This window comes from Galleria mellonella, unplaced genomic scaffold (assembly GCF_026898425.1).
Source record: "Galleria mellonella isolate WM207_F2 unplaced genomic scaffold, CSIRO_AGI_GalMel_v1 utg132, whole genome shotgun sequence".
NCBI lineage: Eukaryota > Metazoa > Arthropoda > Insecta > Lepidoptera > Pyralidae > Galleria > Galleria mellonella.
Genome location: NW_026441989.1, coordinates 2,516,323 through 2,538,565, shown reverse-complemented (window position 1 = coordinate 2,538,565; position 22,243 = coordinate 2,516,323). Strand labels below are relative to the sequence as shown.

Here is a 22,243-nt window from a genome sequence, read left to right as displayed (position 1 = left end):
GCTACACACACCATAAATATACCCTAGCAAAAGCAGGCAAACTCAAATATCTATACCAAGCCGCTTATGTGATAGTTTGTAGGCATTTTGTATATACATCATTGTCTAATGAGAAGAAACTTATTGCACTCATAGAGTTCAAAAATGAGACTTGAATGGAAAATTGTAAATATAAATAAGTGTTGTCTTAAAAAATTAGGTACTTACCACTAGATTCTGTTTCTCCTTCATTTCCTTCATCACCTTCGGAGTCAGTGTCATCGTCTGTTTCTCCTGAGCATTGAGTCATCTCCCCGCCTTCAATATCATTGCCTTCATTTGGGTTTATCCCTAACTCGCAACATTTTTTGTAATGTGCCTTACTTTTCATATGTTTCGTTAAATTACCCTTCGTCTTGAAACTGAAAAATATAATATTATATTACATAATAAACTTTATATTGTTTAATAATATTTCTAATAATAATCGAACTAATTGTACATTTTTGTAATCTATGTTATGCTACGAGAATGTATCATCCATTATTAGGTTGTATCTGTCTAAACGTATCAAAACGATAAAAGTAACTTAATTTCTTTAGTCTTAGCGACCAACAATAAAAATTATATATATACCATCAAAAACATGGAATTCAAAAAATTTTTTATAAATTGTTATCTAAACAATTACTTATCAACATTTATAGCGACCATATCAATATTAGACAACTTTATTTCTATAATAATTATAATGGCATGACAATAAATAACATATTTTACTAATAAAATACTGTATTCTTCAATGCACTGTTTAAATTTACTTAGTAATCTAAATAGTAGATTTTGTATTAGATTATTCTTTTATAGTTATGGAGCCGTGCAATTTTCAAGTCTTTATATTTGTTATAAAGATGTCTAAAATTAATATGGTCGCTATATTTACAGATTTATTTATATGTTTCATTATTTTGTCTTTTAGTTTGTTAATATAATTGGTAAGATTACGTACCTGAAGGCACAATGTGTACATGTATATGGTCTAACATCGGTGTGGGTACGGATATGTTTCTTTAGCATCGAGGGCTTTTTGCAACGTATACCACATTCTGAACAAACATATCGACCTCTACCCCTGCCGCGCACGTATGTATATTCTTCATTACTTTCAAAACCGCCCGTTAATTCTTTTTTTGGAGTTATGTTACTATCAGATATTTGAAGTTTGCTTTCATCTGATTTTTTAGAGTCAACAGATGTCGCGACCTGTAATATTAATATTAGGTAATTTAAAAAAATAGCATTGCAGTGAATGCTACGATTTTCTATATTAGCTATTTATAAAAATGTAAACTATCCATCTATTTTTGAGACTATTCAATTTTATAACTTTCAAACTAAAAATTTAAAGAGATGTCTCTTTTTTATATCTAAAATATACTTAATTTATCGACACTAGAAAGACAAAGAGCATAAAGCGCATTTTGAATTATATATATATAATCTTCTTTGAGAAATGAGCTATCATATGAAAAAAAAAACAAATCCAACTGATAGTTCTAGATATTAATTAAGTTTAGTTTTTTTACATCAAACGTGCTTCGATTAATAAAATAATTAGCCAAATTACAAAATACAACCATAGAAATTTGTCTTTGGTTTACACTTCACAACTTTTAGTTTTCCATTTTTTTTATTAATATATTATTTAAAATATATGTTAACTGTTTTACAGTGTTTGACATCGTTTTGCCTTTTCGATTTCGCTACTTATTTATTTTTTCTTCTATTTTTGCTCATCTGTACAATTCACTAAACGGCATTTAATACTTTTGCCTTTCCAGCATCGACATGATGATAATTAATATAAATAAAACATAATAATCTTTACACTGACCTGTTTATATTCCTTTGAATTTTTATTCCACTTTGATGAATGTGTTAATATGAGGTCCTGTTTTACCACTGCAACTGTTACGTTTTGCGGTCGATGACGGGAGTCATATAAAGACATAGTACTAGATGCTGATAATCCCAATGGATCTGGAGTCAGCTCGGATAGTAACTGAAATATATATATATAGTTTGTATACATCATATATGTAAATTCGAAATAAATACATAAATTATCTGTCACAGATATAGCTTCATTATCTATTACGTTTCTGATGTATTAGTAAATGCTATCAAGAATAAAACTGATATCAATTTCTCTTATGAAATTTGAAGCAATCATTTTGTAAACTGCAATAAATACCTATATAATTATTTAATTAAAATACCTTTTTGAATAAGATTGATTATTTTGTTTACAAAAGATGTTAAATTTTGGTGTAATCTCTAACACTCCATTCTTTTGTTTTGTTAAATGGTTCACAAATGTTAAAAATTAATGTGATTTTATAGTAATGGTCTTTGTACTTTATACGAGTATAAATTACATATTAAAATTTTATTTTATTTTGCTGATCTGAATCCATATATCATGTGTATAAATTAATATATTATAGCATTAAAACTACGTAATTGATATGTAAATCTATATAATTATTATTTTATGAATAATTACCTGCCAATTGCTGTACATAGACAGGAAATGCTGATTAGGCACATATGTAGGCTGCGGTCGATTGATTGTGCAGTAGAAAACTTTAGTTGAGCATTTTAGGCCTAAATATGTATATGCATTTCCATTTAAATAGAGTTGTCCGTAAGCTTTAGCAGGTCGAGGAGTTTCAGGTGACACCAAGGGCATTGTATTTGCATTAGGAGTGATACCATGATGTCTTTTAGGCGTGAACGTACCAGGTTTCAACGGCAATGTAGATGGTCTTAAAAATTTTGGTTTTCTTTCTTCTGCAGTATTTCTAGATGTGACATTTTTTTGAAAATATGAAGTTTCTGATCGTTCATTTGAAATCGACACAGTACTTGTTTCTTGAGCATTTGTATTCTTTTGCACTTCAGAAGAACTTGGTATTTGATTATTAAATATTTCTACCTTGGTGATTAAGTTCTCAAAATTGAAGCTTCTAATTTTGTTGTCAATTTGAATGTCATTATTTTTACTGCAAGTAGAAGTAATTTTATCTTTTATCTTCAGTTTGTTTGGTGGATAATTATTTTCCTTAAGAACAGGAGTCTTAGACAAACTGTCAGAATTTCTCTTAAAAACTCCTTCTGGTCTCCCTATTGAACTTTTTCCGACAGATAATAATGGTTTGTTTTGCTGGTCATCAACATTTTTTATCCTAATAGCCGGTATTGTTGTTACATAATGGGTTGTATCGTTATTTAAATGGTCTTGATTATTCTTTTCTATTTCTATGGAACTTGTTCTTATACTGGGGCTTCTTGCGTTTCGTAAACTGTCATATTTATTACCATTTCCTTTAATAGATTGAACGACACTAACATAAGTATCATCTCTAGGGGATTTCACAGGAGATTTTAAAACGTCGCCATGTACACTTTTTACTTGCAATAAAGAATTTTCTGTAAACGCACCTGGTGTATTTGGTCCAGGTATCCCTGGGACATGGGGTATTAATTTTCCGCCATGTAAAATTGTCGTTGCACCATTAGGAGAAGAACTCGGACTAAGTGGCGGTAAAGTCAAAGGATTAAAAGCCGTAATTGCACTAAGGGGTGGAAATTGAAAATGTGTGATGTCGTGAATGTTTGGTAAATTGCCAGATGCAGTTGATATTGTAATTCTAGGAGTTTGCGGTTGTGGAGTATTTATAATTTCTTTTGGAGTTGGAGGTTTGTGAACCATAGTTCCACCAGAATGAAGTCCTGATCTAACTACAACGCTACTCGCTTCTGTATCATTGCCGAGTTTTGATGGAGAAAGATTTTGTTGTACTAATATAGGGGATAACTGATTTTTACTTGGTTCTATTCGCAAAGTCGTTGTACCGCCTGCGTGGTCCAATATTTTTACTTCACCTCCAAACATCTGAAGAGATGTCGAATTACTTCTCATATGCTGTGACATTTCTTCTAAATATCTTAAGGCTACGGAATTTCCATCAATACATCTAATTTTTGATTGCGAATACATTTCTGTTCGAGGGGATATATTTTCCGTTAATCTTGGACTGTATGTATCGGATCTGCTATCGATTCTTCTTTTCGGACTAAGAGGTTTTATTTTCAAATTTTCTGTTTTTCTATATTCGGTGGGTGTCCTAGTATCTACAAGTCGTGTGCTACCTAACAAAGGCCCAGGCGATGGTAATGGAGCTGCAATATCGTTGGACTCTAGTTTTGTAATATTAAGGTTCTCTGGTTTATTTTTTATACCTGAGGATTTTGGAGAAGAATTAGATAGCGTTTCAGGCAATCGGACATTAACAGAGTTGCTTCTTACAAATATATTTTCTGGTCTTACAAGTTTTACATCTTTTTGCGTAGAATTAAGAGATACGTTACTGTTAGAACCCACAGTACTTCCTTTACAGTAATATGTTCTGTGTATCTCCAAGTTATCTGCACTTCGATAAATTATCTGACACAGAGGGCAAACAAATAATGGTCCCAATCCCTCAATCATTTCGCCTGTAATTGATGATAAACAATTAGATTTTGTTTTTAGAAGCAGATCTTTTATTATAGACCTCTCTGGATTTAAAGGATGTTTTTGATTATCAATATTTGTAAAACTCTCTGAATGTGATCTTTTTCTAAATGAATTCTCACTATCATTGCTGTTCTTTGTTAAGTTTAATGGAGATGATTCTGGTTTAGTTTCTATATAATCATGTAAAAGTTGTTTACTTTCTGCTATTTGTTTAATTTTACCATACTTTTTTTGCAAAGGTGTATCTATGACGTCAACAATGGCTTCATTATCTGATATAATTTTAGAGATATGTTCAGTAAGAAAATCAGCATTTGATGACATTGTTTTCTTTAATTTATCTTTTTCGTCTGTTTCTTGATAACATGCTCCTCTGAACTTAGGCTTATAAATTGTCCTTGATTTAGCATTATCGTTTAGAGATAAATTTGTGCTTTGTGATGCATAATCAGTGAATTCTTGTAATGATATATCATTGAATTTGAAATGTTCAGTGCGAGCAACAGACGAATCAGATCCAGCATCAGAAATTGATGTCGGTGGTAGAGACGTATCACTTTCCGAACCACCTGACAAATCATCTTCATTAATAGTAGCAGGCGCATCTGATCCTTGCAATCTTAAAGCGTGTGTTCTAGATCTTCGATGTTTATATAAATTAGACTTTGTTTTAAAAGCAAATCCACAAGGTACACAAGGATAAGGTCTCTCATTCGTATGAGCTCTGATATGTTTTTGAAGAACAGAAGGCTTGGCACAAGATAATTTACAGTAAGGGCATATATAACGGCCACCTATGCCCCCGTTGTAGGCATCCCTGATAAAATCATTTTCAATGTTCTCAGTCTTATTAGAAAATTCATCAGCGTAACTAGTCTGACCAGTTACTTGAACATTATTATTTACATTACTTAACCTAAAATTTTCATCATTATAAATAGTTTGTACATTTTTCTTTTCATCATGAACATCTATAATATTTGTATCTAGTTTCACTTTTATCTTTTCTATTTCCGGATGCGCTGCTGCGATGCTTCCATTCGAAATTGAAGTATTACAATCAGACTGTACTACGTCGGTTTCTTTATGTCTGGTTTCCCCGCCCCTTATTTGATTTGTGGGAAAAACCGCAATGGTTGATGCCATTTTCTTAAACTTCTTATGAAGATAACTTTGATCATTGTTGTTAGAAAAGTTACTATCCAGGCGTTTTTCTTGTGTTAGTGGCATCGTATCCGCGATTGTTTGGCCTGAAAATTAAAATTATGTTACAGTCAGTGTTAAGGATTTACACAATTGTATCGTTATATTTATTAATTATCTTGCTTATTTCCTATATTGTATAATGCAAATAAAGTATATTCATTCATTCATTCATGTATTTGTTTTTTTACTGAAAAAAATATTTCGTGTTTTAAGCGACTTTCAAAAAGATGTACGTCAGGCAATATTTTCGTCAATTCTGAACTGTGTTCAGTTCAGAATTGTCGAACATATCGTATAATTTTATTTTTAGATTCCATAGATATATTTACGCGGTCCCATATTTTGTCATAATTGAAGCCGCCGTTTTTTCTTTGCGGAACAAAATACTACTTTGTACACAACAGCATTTCAAATTACTTTTATATATTATATTTATTAAATATCTCTCCGTCCATCGATGTATTCTTTGAGTGACATTATGTAGACTTACAACCTCAGAAGTAAGAGAGCGTGTGAGTATTATTTTATTATTAACTCCTATCTATCTTTATCTTAGTATATTTATTTTTTTAATACACTTTTATTACATTTTTTTTTCTATTAAAGGTATACAATGAATTGATGTAACTCTCATGATAGTTTGATTTCATTACACCTAAGATATTATGTTAGTCATCGAAGTACCTACTATCGATTAAGTAACATTAGATTTCCCTATTATTTTTTTACCTTTAAAATATAGCATTGAATTAAGATAATGATAAAGCGTATTTATGAATACAAACAACACACCAGAGCATTGCGGCGAGAGAGCTGACGCAATGCGCATGTGTCCTGCTATTTCTACTAGTGAGTAGTGTGACATCATCATTACGTAGACACAAACTTGTGCTAACAGACGAGGATATCCCTCATTTTAAGATGTTCAATATACTTCTCATCATGTATGTTAATAATAAACAATTGTACTCAAAGATAGTTAACTCTATAACTGTCGTTTCTTTTTTATTGAGGGGATAGAATAGTTGAAAGTGTAGGTGTTTATCTATATAAAATTAAAATACATATGTAGTAGTGCGCTGTTGACCTCGCCTTGCGCTCACTCATTTGTGGACGACTGCGTTGGTGCGTTCTGAGAAGGCGTTACAATTTCTGAGAACCGGAGACAAGTTAACAGCTCCGCTCGCTAAGAACAAACCGGCAAATAATACGTACAGTACGCACAAGCGCACTGTATAATAACGCTATACAAACTTTAGAAGGTGGTATTCATTAATAATTTTAATTTCTTGTTTTATAAATAATAGGAGAGTCAAGAGGCGAATGGCATGAAATACAAGTTAGTGTTGTAATGACACAAAGGAATCCCGGCGGTTGGCCGCCGCCCGCCGGCCTGGCGCCAAGCCAGGCGGCCCTGGCGACGCCTGTGTCGGCCGCCAGCACGCCGCCAGCCTACATTGCATATACTTCATACTGCTTAAAGTCAGACCGGCTCTCCCCGCGAATACAATTTGCATTATGTGGACTACTTTTATAATTATGTAGGTATCCACCTACTTTTATCTTTTTATTTAACACAGATTTGAGCTCTATTAGATTACAAAAATATAATTAAATAAGTAATTGGATTTTACTTTCTTGCATAATTAAAAATTTAAGCACTTAGATATGTAAGCAGAATAATTTTGATTTGGAATGGTAGGTACAGCAAAGTTATATATATAAAAAAATATATGGTATTATTTTCTCATATTTAGACATTCAGATAGGATTTCTTTTCTTTTTTCATATTGGTAAAATACATTACAAATTTATTGATTAACATTACGATGACTACAAGTAACTGTCTTTTAGCAAATAAAACCAAGTACCTATTAGTATTTTGTACAATTCGTTAATTACATAACTGTAAAATAGAAAAAATTATAGTTATTAAATTCAATTCTTACATTTCGCCAATTTTTATTCGCGATGAAATTTATTACGACAATGTGATAAGACAATGTTTAATTCTAATAGATACTTATAGGTAGGTAGACAGGTATTAATGTTTATTTATCAAAATCAACGTAATCTGTTGTGTCTTATATAGAAAACAATTATAATAGCTTATTTTTACATTAAAAATATTTAAAAAGTAACAATTACTTCAGAATTCAAGAACTACTGATAATAAGTTCACCTTATAGATAGATCATAAACAATAACACATAATTTTTTTATATTTTGAAAAATGTAATTACCTATTGACATTTAATCTAAAGACATGAATTTCAAAAAAGAAATATCTGTGAATATAAAATAACTGGAGTCCTTAAAATAAAAACTAATTAAACAGATAATCTTACCGCGGTGCAATGAATCAGTCGACCATTATATTTTATATCATAAAATGCTGACACGATGTCATTTGTTTACGTTTCCAGAATAAGTGTCAACAAGTACCATAGGCTGCATTTCACCCGCGCACAAGTGAATCATCGTTAATAATTGCGCGACGATCCACGCCACACAACACACACATCAACACATTTAATACACCTGTATATCATGTTTAAATCTCACTTTGCTATCGGAAATGACGTCGGTTTCTTTTCACAAAAGATTTCTGGGTACAACTAATATTATATTCCGTGAAAAAGGCGTCAGATGTTCTCAATAGATGGTATGTCCCCGCAAGGAACGATGCTAGTTGCCACACCGTGGATGACTGTACAACTGTTTGTAGCAATCGTTGGTTCGTTTCGTTCCGTTCGGCTTATAGCCTGAACTCCCCGCACCACCCGCGCACTACCCGCTCACCGTCCTGACTCTGCATTCGTTGTGAGTAGTGATTCATGTCGCGTTTTATCTATCTCTCTCCTTCACCGCAACCGGACCGGTTGTTCTTCGTAATCTATTTATACGTATCTATGCACGGACTTTAACACCGCGATTTTACTGCCATCTTCAGCTAAATTATTTTATTGTATAAGTGCTTTTGCAAATGATTACAATTACTTCATATTTAGGTATGCAGGTATATTTACCTATTGGAATGTTCAAAGCTCACATAACGCGTAAACTTTTAATGTTATATTTAGGCAATTACACAGACAGGTCCTCTACAAAGAGTCAGCCTAAGAACTAATTAGATATGTAATTAAGTAAGTACCTATAATATTTTGTTCTATCAAGCGACACTGTAATTTTTATGCAGCACTGATTTCGTAACGGTTGCGTTCGAGTAGAACGGTTATTGGCTTTGTATGCCGCCTTCTATTCAACATTCTCTAATTCATACTACGGGTAGGTACATAGTTAAAATATGTCAATCTTATATCAGTGTTTAAATAATTTATATTTATCTCTCATTACACATAGTACAAAAATTTTAAATTATAAGTAAAGGCACCCTTAGGTGTATTGTAGCAATATACCTAATGTAGTTATATCGTTCAGTGGGCACTTTCCTATATTTATAACTTATCTCGTGAACTCACTATCAGTAAGACCTCTTTATCGAAATTCTTCATAATTATTACCCACAGACAAATAAGCTAGTCGTCATTATGAAAATTAATCTACGTTCACTGTTGAGCTTGTAATGATAAAAATGGAAACTCCTCGGCACTCTGCTAGATATGAATACATAAACACATTATATTTGCAATGATAATTGGTAGGCGCTTATCACTGGCGCGGAGCTGATGACGCACGCGCTCTGCTGATAGCACGCAGTCGTTCAATTGTGAGCAACTTGCCAGGAAGCACCGATATACACTGACCCGCCGCACCGCACCGCACCGCACCGCGCAACTATACGGCACGCCATCCGTGTTCACCGATACCAGCTTAGGTACTCCTCACGGCGGCGACCACTGTATTGGTATCACACGATACATATAATATAGTACTACTCTTGAATTTGTTTAGATTACGATGTCGTATCTTCCAGTCTAAACTACTATTGATTTTTGAATTATACTTACTTATTATCAGTTTTTATGTAAAAAGTCTATGATTGAGAATCCTCGTATTTGAAATAGTAAAACTATCTCCATCTAATCTATAACCCTATGTGACATTAGTACTCATAAATTTGTGATAAAAATATTATCATTCAACACTAATAATTATTTTTCATATTCACGATTATGAGCTACTATGTTAATACCATATAAAATAGCAGATAGTGCGATGCTATGACAGCTGTTTCGCGAATTGTATGTGAGGCGCGGGGGCGCGGGGCACTTGTTGCGTTGTTTGGTTGGCGCACTCGCCTGTTGCGAGCTTCGACGTCACGCCACGACCTTGAGCCACGCGGCAGCTCTTTCTGTCTCTTTGGCATCAACCAACGTAACAACCACTTAAGATACACCATATACATCATTAATTTTGGAATAAATATCTGTTACCCTTTCTATAATCACATTTTTAATTGATTTTCTATAAATGGTTCCATCGTGTATTATCAATTTTCCTAAGCACCTACCTAGATAAGACAAACAGTATACCTTTTTTTCTTCTAAACGCTATATTCATGGATACTTTTGATATGGTAAATAGATTGGGTTGATCAGAGTCAATCCGAACTCCAAACGCACGGACGGGCGCCATGATGTCGCGTGGGCGGGAAACCCGTCTTAGTAGCAAACATTACTAAGTACCTAGCGCGATGAATATTTTAACCGTGTGTAATTATAAAATTGGATTTTTCTTTTCCAAATATAGAAATATTTAAGTTGCCTATGTTATATTTTTATAATAATTATAAATCTACTTATAAATTATAATTAATATAGATGAAAGGTTATCTGAAAGGGTACTAAGTTGAATTTAAAAACAAACAAGATTCAAGGAAAACAATCGCAATTGCGATCGTAACTCACAATAATACAAGTACCATCATTGAGTCGCGTCCGCCGTCCCCACCTTAGTCGGGCTTCCCTCGGAACCAGGTCAGCGGCTGGCTAGCCTGACCGCTATGCTTACTCGTTACCGAGACAGGCCGCACCCGTCCAGCCACCAATCTCCATGTTAGGCTTTCTGTAGACTAACCACGTAACGCCTACTTATTTATATTCAGCTAATCGATAGCAAACAAAATGGCACGCAAACGCAAAGGTATTTAGTGAAACTATTGAATCGCACGTCAAAATATTCGTTGAGTTGTAAACGTGAAAAGATTAGTGTTCTACAGATGAGTTACTGTTTCGTAATACTACAAATCTATAAAGTAAAAATATAAAAACTCACTAAAAATTTTATTTAACAATTTCATTGTGTTGAAGTTCTCTATGTAAGCAATAATATTAAGAAAATAACTACCAATACTCGAGAAACTCCACAGTTACGTAAACTTATGAGTACATACCACGAACACGAGCCGGATGTTTATTTTGCATTTGAATAAATGGATTGAGACAATGTTCTTAAATAAGTAAGAAATATAAATTGAAGTATCTAAATATTAGAAATAAAATAGGAACGTAACAACTAAATACACAAGTTCATTGGCCATTTGGACCACCGTAAACTGTCGCCCAAAATACGGGAAACTCGTTCGTGTAGAGATTCCGACCTTCACGTTATTCATGTAGGTGTTCTCTTTTGCCAGAAATAAATTTGCAGAAGCAGGATGGCATTCGAACTCGCTGTTTTTAACCGCGATGTGGATGAATCCATGCATAGTAAAGTGTTCTTATCGAAATATGCTAATGTAATATTTTAAAGTAAAATTTCTCATATACTTATAGATCCAGAAAACAAAAACCAAAATAAAGGTAGAAAAAAGTACTTCCTTGTACAATTAAGAATATAAAGTATCTAAGTCTGTTGGGAAATTACTAGTCACTGTATTCTAGGATCATATAATCGTTTGATTAACCTAAACACAAACGATAAATTAATGAAAAAATTGATACGCGAAAAAAATGTCGTAGTTGCTTTTTTTCATAACAATGTTATAATGCAATTAAAATTGAGACTGACATGATATTGCGGACTACTATCTGATTAACTAGTATATAGATGATAGAATACACGCGTTATATTCTTAACAGGGATATACCAAATTTTTAAAATTCAGATGAAGGGAAAGGAAATAACGACGTCATGCAATATAATGTAAAAGAATAATGAATAATATATTCTTCAAGTTAAAAGTGATAGAAAGAAAACAGTACTACAAAATAGACAAGTACAAGAAGCAAGAACAATTTGGGGTTTTATTGGTAAATAACGGTCTTTTCCAGAAGATTGTCTGGAATGATCGACTGAATCAAAGAAGTGATATAATTGCGTCTAATCGAGGTGTAATTGTACGAATATGATACTGAACTACTCAATTTAAATATTTTCAAAACTATTCTTAAAACAAAACATAATAGAATGTTAACTATATGAGGAAGATCCAAATTCTTCAACGATCTATGAAGAATTGGTTTCCTATCTGTTATAATTGGAAATGACGATATATACGAAATCTAGAATCTAAGTGTCAGTGGCCCAACCACTTAGCTCAAATAACTGATGAAGAAAAAAGAAAGACGAGCCCTCATTGACCGATCATAATCCATAATGTCATCAAATGTGTTACAAGATGTCTATGAGTGCAGGTGAATCAGAGTTGATTCATGTGGCCAACTTTTGGAGAGGCTTGTTCAGCAGTAGGCAAAGAATTGCTAAAATTATTATTGTAAAAAGTTGTACCTACATAATGCCAGCATTTAAAGACATTAGCCCTGCAAATTAGGTAGAGCGTATATGAAACCTTGTATTAATTATTGTTAATCACTGCTTAGAAATAACATAGCTTACATTTTTTTACTTTTTTAATGGGTGACGATGGAATAGTGACTCCGCCTGCACTATCAGTATGCACTGACAGAGCATCAATGAGAGATAATAGGCGAACATGAAAACAGGTCGGTTATCCCATCTGATAAATCTGATAGAGTATATTGATAGCAATGGAGCTGTTTACTCCTGTGGACCCCATAACTAACTATCCCTCTCCGATCTACAGCTTACATTATATCATGTAATATAGTATTAGTGAACTTTAGGATCTCAAAAGTAATATATTCCTATTTTCACTTCCTTATGGATGATGTTCCAAAACCTTAGATTTTTTTTCGAAAATCCGTCTTACTCTGTCTAGAAAATAGACGTATATAAATCTAAATTTTCAGTACTTTCTTGTGTACTAAAACATTCTCTATGTGCAGTAGTATATAATTTTGATAATGCTCCGAGTTACTAGCACTATATGTATCGTTAATTAATATAATACCTATGCATACCTAAGTAGAATGCTTATATCAAGAGAATTGCGTCATTCTCCGCGAATTCAGCGCGTATCAACAACCAAAATACACCATATGTAAGTATGAATGTGACAGTAATACTGGTGAGTCATCCGTAGTTGGGTGCCACTTGACCAAATAAACAACTACCTACCTATTCATTGTCGCGGTCTTTCCTCGACTGTGTTCATTGCGATTCTGCATTCAAATATTTTATAAAAGTATTCCTTTGCTTTTGTACTTTCTGCGGATTAAGCGTTCCTACTTACTGGCAGTAACATTAGCGTCATTTGTTTTACTATTGTTGTAACAAGCAATAGATACACGGCGCAGACTGACTAATAAGCGTCAATAACAGTATCCTTTCATTATATCTATGTAGGTATATACTATCATTATATTAAGTATATAATAATATTATACATATAATAGAAAGTAACCGCTGAAACTGACTTGGATTATTTCCAATGTGCCTTTGCTGTTCCTACGCATATTTATTTTTCACGTAAAAGACAAACCGATGTCAGTGAATAAGTATATCTTATGTACGTATTTTAGGAATGGAATTTGGCTACTACGAGTATATTAATTGGCATGAACTTTAAAAAAAAACGTAATGTATAGGTGGCTTGCCTACCATTTAAAAATAAATATATATTACAGATTTGATGTTCGATTTTTTATGCAAACTAAAATGGTAAACAAGCTGACGGCCCACCTAAGAGAATCGAATTTAAAAAATGTGATAAACGATATCAGTTATTGTTATGTATGTATGATATCACATTTCAACAATACATCATCTATAGTAACAATACGTCATTTAAAATCATCATAAATCGTACACTAGCTATGTAAAATCTATATTTTTATGTACAATCTGTTTCAATAGATAATGAAGAGTAACTAATACCATTAAACATTTAACAAGCCGCTTCCGAAAGGAAGAGATTCTGAAATATACCTTTTTTTTTCTCTTATGGCAATCTTATATACGATAAGGCATCGTCGATTTTAGACCGATTAATAATGATTTTTATATATAAGATATTTATTTATTTAAAATATCCTTTTTCTTGCTATCTAAAAGAGCGGTTTGACTTCTTCTATACTGTTCATTCTCTTAATCCGAGGTCGTCTGGGAGCCTCCAGCTTAAGACACTAATACATTACAGAAGTTTTTATGATAAATCGTTTACTGTGCAAGGTATTCGATTATTAAGTAGTCTACAAACTTCTATTCAGACTATACAGTACCTTTACCAAGCTTTAAAACAAAATTTAAGAAATTCTATCTGAACAAGTTGTCATATTCGCAATTTGTATCTGACTAGCATACTTAAATTCTTTTTATTTTTTGTTTTGTAATTATATATGTATGTATATATATTTGTATATATATGTATAAATGGATTTATTTAAGTATGTATTAGTAACTTAAAATATACATTTATATATTCACATGAACAATGTTGTCATATTTTTTAAAAATTTTATTTTACAATTATTCAGGTAAATCAATTTGTATCTGACATAATGTACAACGCCGTTTCCACTTAAATTCTTTTTTTCTCATTTTTTTTTTATCTCATTTATGTTTTTTTTGGGAACAAGAAGAAGTAATTATATATGTATGTATATATATTTCAGTATATATATGTATAAATGGATTTATTTAAGTATGTATTAGTAACTTAAAATATACATTTATATATTCACATTATTGTACATATGTATATCCCTATATGTATTTAAAAAACGAACAGTTTCGTGCCATCAGTCAAACTGTTTACTCTTTTCCATTCAAAGGTTGCCTGGAAGAAATCGCTCTTAGCGATAAGACCGCCCATTGTTTTCTTAATGTATTTTTTTTTCTTGTAATTGTTTGTATTTATAATAAGTTTACTATTGTAATCTTATGAAGGAAACAATAAAGAGTATCTTATCTATTTTTGCAACTAATAGGGATTATTCTCGTGTTGATCTTATTTATTAATTTTACCATTATTGAAGCTGCGATTTTTCTTTACGAAATATTATGTTTTTATCTAAGCACTTTAGTTATAGGATTTCTGTTTAATTATACAAATATTAATCTTACCTGTCATAGAATTAAAAAAATGTGTAGTCTGTGACATTGACTCTTATCATGTGATCATCCCGCGTTAGACACACAAGTAGTACTACGTAGTACTATTAGATATTCTGTGATATGACAGTCAATCTTCCTACCTGTAACAAGTAATAATTTTGTAATCAAATAGGTATCTCAACAAATCATAAAATATTTATACTATTATAAAATTACTTACAATGAAAGATTCCAAATCATTGAAAAATTAGAAGATTAACATCAAATAACATACAAGTATATTATCCATAAACGCTTAATAAGTCTATTAGGCCGTTGTGTAGTCCCAGCATAGAATTGTCCACCCCTTCCTTTTCCGTAGGTATCGTAGGAGGCGACTATGGGAACTAAATGGTTGAGATATGGGCAGCAGAGTCCCTCTTAAAACATCGATTAATATGCGATTAATGCTCTACAATCGCAAATCAAGCCTCACATGAAGTATTGCTGTCACTTATGCTGTATTATTGCTGAACCTTTCGACTCGGTGCAATGACGAGCTATGAGAATTGTCGATAATCCCGGGCTTACAAGCGGTATCGAATTCTTAAGTCTTAGGAGAGATTTTGCCTAACTCTACGTGTTCTACCGTTTGTACAACGGATTGTGCTCAGAGAAATTGTTCGATATCCACGGCCACTTTCTACCATCGTACGGCTCGCCATCAACAGGGAGTCCTACAGCCTAAATAGTCGCGTACAACGCGATTTCAGATGTTTCCCACGAGCACTCAGGTTATGGGATGAGCTCCCTGCCGAGGTTTTCCCAAAAGAGACTACAGCATGGGGTACTTCAAAAAGGGGTAAAAAAGTTTCTTTAGGGTCGGCAATGTACGCGTAATACCCCTGGTATTGCAGGCGTTCATAAGCTTCGATAACCACTTACCATCAGATGGGCCGTATGCTTGATTGCCATTCAGTGGTATAAAAAAATCGCCAAAATTTGCCTCCTTAAACCGCCCGCTAAGCGTGCCAACAACTAGCAAAACCCCTTTACGAAGAGGCCTACGTTCAGCAGTGGACATTTAACAGCTGATGTCATGAAACCTATTAGGTTTTATTTTTGCATTTACACTATTATGTCGCCATCTTGACGTCATATACCATAAACGGCAGGTATAAAATTATCATTTTAATAAAAATCGCAAAAATACTATTGTTATATTTCAGTATTTACCATTGCAAAAATATACAAATAGCTATTTTAACACTAAACATTCCAAATTAATTTATCTACGAGGTTTAGCAACATGGAATCAACTTGTCTCTAGGATGAGTGACTATGGCGTATTCATATTTTTTGTAATAAACCGTTCGCGGATAACACAGCCTTGGTCAAAAGTATTTTCCACCCTAAAAATCCTTAGAATTTTTTTTATCTTCTAACCTGTACTGGGTCTATTGTTGCATCGTACACGTCTAAAGGGTAAAATAAACCAATCAAAACAACGCACCGTGTCATAAAACTATAAACACAATAGAGATGATTTATTTCCAGCTAAGTCGAATTTTAGAGAAATTTTTAGATTACTGTGATTCATCATAGCGTGAAGAACTGTCGACAAATTACTAAAAAAAAATTTCATAAAAAAAACTAGAAAAATGCCTCAGAGTTGTAAATTAAGTAACGAGGAACGATTAAAAATCCAGTTGTTGTCTGAAGACGGCAAAAATAAAAGTGAAATTGCCAAGATTATGAAATGTCCTTATAGTACCGTAAGGTATATCTAAATCGGTACAAGATGATTGCAAAACACGGAAACTGGAAACGAAGTGGAAGGAAAAGAATTACATGTGCAAGAGAAGACAGACAGTTAATGCGAACTTTGAAAAATCATAAAAAAAAAACTTCTGAATTATTTGCTGAATCAAGCTAAACGCTTAGGAAAAAACTTTATGCTAGAACTGCTAGAAGAAGGCTCCAGGATGCTGGGCCCAAGGGTTGCAAGGCAAGGAAGAAGCCATGGTTGTCTGAGAAGAACAAGAACCTACGGTTGCAGTAGTATTTAGAACATCAATATTACAACGAGGAAGATTGGGCGAATATCATTTGGTCGGATGAATCCAAATTTAAGGTATGCTATTTAAACGATTAAACATTAAATAAAGACGTTTGAGATGTATTGAAATTAATGGTTCATTAACAAACGTATTTTCAAAAATCTTATTATTTTATTACCTTTCAGGTATTTGGTACTGTAGGTGCCACCAACGTGAGACGCAGAGTTGGCGAAGAATTCATACCGGAGAGTGTGGCGCCTACTGTAAAACACGGCAGAGGCAGTGTTATGTTCTCAGAGTCTTCCTTAGAAATTAGATAAATGGTCATATGTGAAGGCCGAATAAATTCGAAAAAATATATCGAGATGTCGAAAACAGCGCTCAACCGTAAAGCAGTTGTTTGCATGGCTGTGTTTCGGTTTGAAGAGTAGGATATGGCGTGAATTTACTGGGTACGGAGGAATAACACCTGAGTCCTCAGGAATAGCAACGCATGGGGGGTATCATGAGCGAAATAGTATACTCTATTATGTCCATGGTACTGCTCATGTCTATAGGCGACGGTTACCACTTTCCATCAGGTGGGTCGTCAGCTTGTTTGCCATTCTAAGTTGTATAAAAAAAATGTTCGGTGATACCAATCTAGATGGCAACCGATTTCAACAAGATGCATTATCTTGTCTCCATGCCATTAGTCCTGAACCAAAATAAGTTAGTTTGAGAAAAATTGTTTACAGCTTCTAAGTTGGCCCCCTCAGTCACCGGATCTTAACCCTTCTGAACATTAATGGTCGATTTTAAAGCGCAAAATAAAGGAACATTCAATTGCTTCCAAAGAAAGTTTAAAGAATTGTTAGGTACAGAAGTAGAATGCCATAACTCCAGAAGAATGTAAAAATTTAATTTCCTCTTTACCCAAAAGAAGAAATGCTGTAATTAAAGTTAAGGATTTCAAAACGAAATGTAAATATAATTGTAGCATTATTAACATTTACAAAGGTTTTTTAAGTATATGGTTTTCTATTCCCGTCCAAACATTAGGTATTTTTTTAAGTTAATTGTAATTTTCTAATGTAGCAAATACTTTTGGCCAAGCTGTACAGTATCCGGCCAAATGATTACCCGTTCTATTAAAATAAAATACAAACAAAAAATTGAATGCAAGCCTGTTAATCAAAAAACATATCCCATCATTGACATAAAAAGTAAAAAATGCCAAGTCTCGTTACATAGTTCTTCCACTACAAAAAGTTACGAAATGTCATATAAAACCAAGTCAGTTATAGTTAGTATCTATGGAAGCACCCGTTTAACAACTTTGTTATAAATTGTTACATTTCATTTCTATAATAATTATATGGCATGGCAATTGGTAACATATTCTGTTCATAAAATTTTTTGTTCTTAAATGCACTGTTTAGATTTAATTAATAATAGAAATAATAGATCATTATAATTCTTATAGAAATAAAATTTTTCTAATATTGATACGGTCGCTATAAATGTTGATAGGTAATTGTTTAGGTAACAATTTTGTTGAATAGATGCTTAGATAAGCATTAATTAAAGTAACTAACTGGGTTTTACATGAGGTCTCACAACTTTTTTTGTGAACGAATCCGTTCAACACTTTATGTAATTTCAACACTGCATATTAATAGGATAATTGTCAAAAAATTATCTTCTATAAATCTTTATTATAATCTCTATAAATTTATAATAAACACTGGACATACAAACATTTACTCATTTCTATACAAATATTAGAAATTACTAATATTTATAGCACACGCCGTTGCTGATCACTCAAAATTCAACTTAACTTTTTAATAAAGTGACTGTACTTGTGTCTAATGAACTTTTTTTGCGTTACGGGATTTGGCATTTTTTCCATTTTATATTTTTGATGGGATCTCAGTTCTTTTTGTAGGTCATTCTCCTTTTTTCTTTTTTTCATATATATTATACGTCAGCTACAAGCGCGATGCGTTTTTTGAACAAGTGAACGTAATTTTTAATAATAATTATTATTCATTTAATGAAAATAAATAATGAAATTTCAGGATTATTTTTTTCTTCCTTTATAGGCTAAATGCTAATTAAAATACAAAATATGAAGTTTGAAAGATTGCTAAAAGTACCTTAGGATTTTGTTGATCGTTGTGTGTGTGTGTTTTAGTGACAAAATTAAACAAAATTTAATTAGCAATATTTCATAAACTATATGGTATATTGTCTGTGTAAATTTAAAAAAATGCTTTATCCACAATGAAGTGGGGAGGAGGTCAAAAGTACCTTGAGTCGCTTAGAGAAAAGTATGGTACAGCAGTGCCGGACTCGGCGGGGGCACTGCCATTTCCTCTGATATAATTAAAAGTTAACTTGCGTAACAAGAGTATTAAATACTAGTTACTCATACAAGTACCTTAACATATTGTTATAAAAAAATATAGGTCTTAAATTTACGTAACATAATGTGTCTTTAATTAATTACTCTATATATTATATCCAATAATACTCATACATAACCTACATTATGTATATATAATATCGGGATATACACACGAGAGCAATGAATCCGGGTCACTTAAAAAACCTATAAATCTCGGAAAATAAAAATGCTAGCTTAATGAAATAAATTGTGTTTAGTTTACTTCTTAGTTACTGCAAAATTATGTCATAAAAAAAATCAAACTTGAAAAAGTGAGACTTTCGAAGATGGATCTACGAAATTACTGCATTTGATTTTGATTTTGTTTCTAATTTGTCATTACCAACATGGTTTATATACACACTTAGGATATATAAACCATGTTGATAGTGTTCAATATTTATTATTCAACCTGTAATCCTGTCACTTACAACTGAAGAATGCACCAAAATCCTCACAATGCTGGAAGCCGGCCGGAGTCAGCGCGATACAATCAGGACTGTCGGTGTAACGCTGTCAACAGTACAAAGAGTTCTCCGACGTTACGAGGAAACTGGCTCTAATCTACGTAGACCAGGAACAGGCAGAACTAGGTGTACCACAGCACGAGAAGGTCGATACTTGGTGAACACCATGTTTCGTAATCGCTTTCTCACAGGAACTGAACTTATATATCAGTTCCGACGCCTCAGAGGAAGTAAGCTAAGCGCAGGGACAGTAAGACAACGACTTGCTAAAGCTAACTTGAAACCACTTAGACCTGCAAATAGACCTAAACTGGAGCGTGGTGATCGTATTTCAAGACTACAATATGCCTAGAATTTATTGAAGATTGGTCGAAAATTATATTCTCCGACGAATCAAAATTTATGCACTACAAACACAATGGAAGACATAGAGTGTATAGAGACCAGGGGAAATACTCAAGCAAGCATGCATAAAAGAAAAAGTAGCCTACGGTGGTGGATCTGTACTTGTATGGGCCAGAATTTCATCTGAGAGTCGCACAGAACTGGTGTTTATAGAAAACGACTCTTTAACTAGCATCAAATATCATAAAATATGTAGAAGAGAGAACACGTTGGGCCATTTATGGTCAATTTGGGTGACGATGCTATTTTTATCCATAACAATGCCCGACCTCATACAGGTTTCATTGTGAATGACTACCTACAAGAGATGAACATTACTCGTATGGAGTGGACATCAAGCAGCCCGGATATCAACCCGATCGAGCTTGCATAAGACAAGTTAGGGAGATATCGTAAAACCACGAAACCCTCCCCAAATCACGTTTCGTGAGCTCAAAATTGCTCTCACAGAGGAATGGGAGAATATTTGCCAAAATCGTATAAAAAACTTGGTGTATAGTATGCCAAACCCGCTTAAACGCAGTAATAGAAGCACGCGGAGGCAATACAAATTATTAGGTATTAAAATTCAAGAAAATCATATTGTTGTACAAAAGTGACTTTACCTATTTTTGTTTTAAGGCAAGATCAGCAGTTTTTTTTTTTCTTTATGTAATTTTTAATAAATAAAATGCAGTGACTTATAAATTTTATTACTTTCATTTAAGGGGTATTATATTGTATATTAAACACCGTTTATTTTATTAAGCTAGCATTCTTAGTTTCCAAGATTTATAGATTTCTTTAGGTGACCCGCATTCATTGCTCTCGAGTGTAGGTACACACTTACACAGCTTGAAAATTGATAACAAAAAGGTCAACTCAGTGCAAGAAAGATAAAAAATTAAAGGTGAGTAGTGATTGGACAGATTCAAAGATTAGGGTTGAATTGTTTACACAGTTATTTATCTGAGTTTATAACAAAACTAACTGTGGTGTGATATAAATAAGTGCAATAAATATAGCTACCGTTATACTGTTTTTCACTTAACAACATATGTACACAACTTACTCAAATAAGTGGTGTTAAACCATAATAGTTTATAGTAAAAATGTACTTAAAATCAGTTCTTACTCGTTTTACTTTGGCTATTTGTTAAATGATAAATATCATCCAGTTATCAACAAAAAATAAGGAATTTATTTATTCTTATACCAAGCATTTTAGTAACTAAGTAGTAGACAAATTTATTTATTTAATTGGGCAACTTTGGTAATTACCGGTATAATTACACCACTTTTTCCCTTATGGTCATCTTTAATTCAGTTTGTCAGATGTCCGTTAAAGTTCAACTGGTTATTACTATCCCAGCTACCTGCTGCTACTTATATTTACTGCTTATTAGCTGTTGTTGGTCGGAATACGATTCTCGGAAGAGGCGTAGGCACGCGCCGTTGGTCCTCTAGCTAAGCTTTTTCATATTTACGGTTCCATTATTTCCAGGAAACTTCCCCGGTCTACCTTTACCTTTATGGATTTTTTTTATTTGTAAGGGTCTTAACGTCATAACTTTTTTATTTTGCTAAAGGTTCATCAATTGTTCTACGTCAGCCGTTGAATTATAGTTCAAAACATCCACTTACACTTGTATGCCTACGATCTAGCACATAAAATTTTAATATGAATACATATTTCACCGTTCGGAATTAGCTATGATAAAAGTTCTGAAAACGAATGAATCAAAAAATAGGTGCATAAGAATTAGGAATCTTT

The 22,243-nt window shown here is 32.9% G+C and overlaps 1 protein-coding gene and 1 long non-coding RNA gene across 5 annotated transcripts in view; one reads left to right on the top strand and one right to left on the bottom strand.

The window, feature by feature from the left end:
- The window catches only part of LOC113518225 (uncharacterized), a 37,673-nt gene that overhangs the window by 5,006 nt on the left and 10,424 nt on the right, over positions 1 to 22,243 (bottom strand). For 2 of the 4 annotated variants that reach the window (XM_052903111.1, XM_031913167.2), the window contains 5 exons: positions 15,158 to 15,288; positions 2,546 to 5,811; positions 1,874 to 2,041; positions 989 to 1,242; positions 208 to 401 (listed from right to left, as the gene is read on the bottom strand). In XM_052903111.1, the coding sequence (XP_052759071.1) occupies positions 208 to 401; positions 989 to 1,242; positions 1,874 to 2,041; positions 2,546 to 5,811; positions 15,158 to 15,194 (3,919 nt within the window). In that variant the 5' untranslated portion in view covers positions 15,195 to 15,288. Of the gene's footprint in view, positions 1 to 207; positions 402 to 988; positions 1,243 to 1,873; positions 2,042 to 2,545; positions 5,812 to 15,157; positions 15,289 to 17,365; positions 17,449 to 22,243 lie in introns of all 4 variants that reach the window. The other 2 variants (XM_031913164.2, XM_026903039.3) reach the window with 2 other exon arrangements.
- Positions 15,980 to 21,503, top strand: LOC128202512 (uncharacterized). The gene is made up of 2 exons (XR_008253822.1): positions 15,980 to 17,261; positions 17,373 to 21,503. It is a non-coding gene; the product is annotated as an uncharacterized LOC128202512 (long non-coding RNA).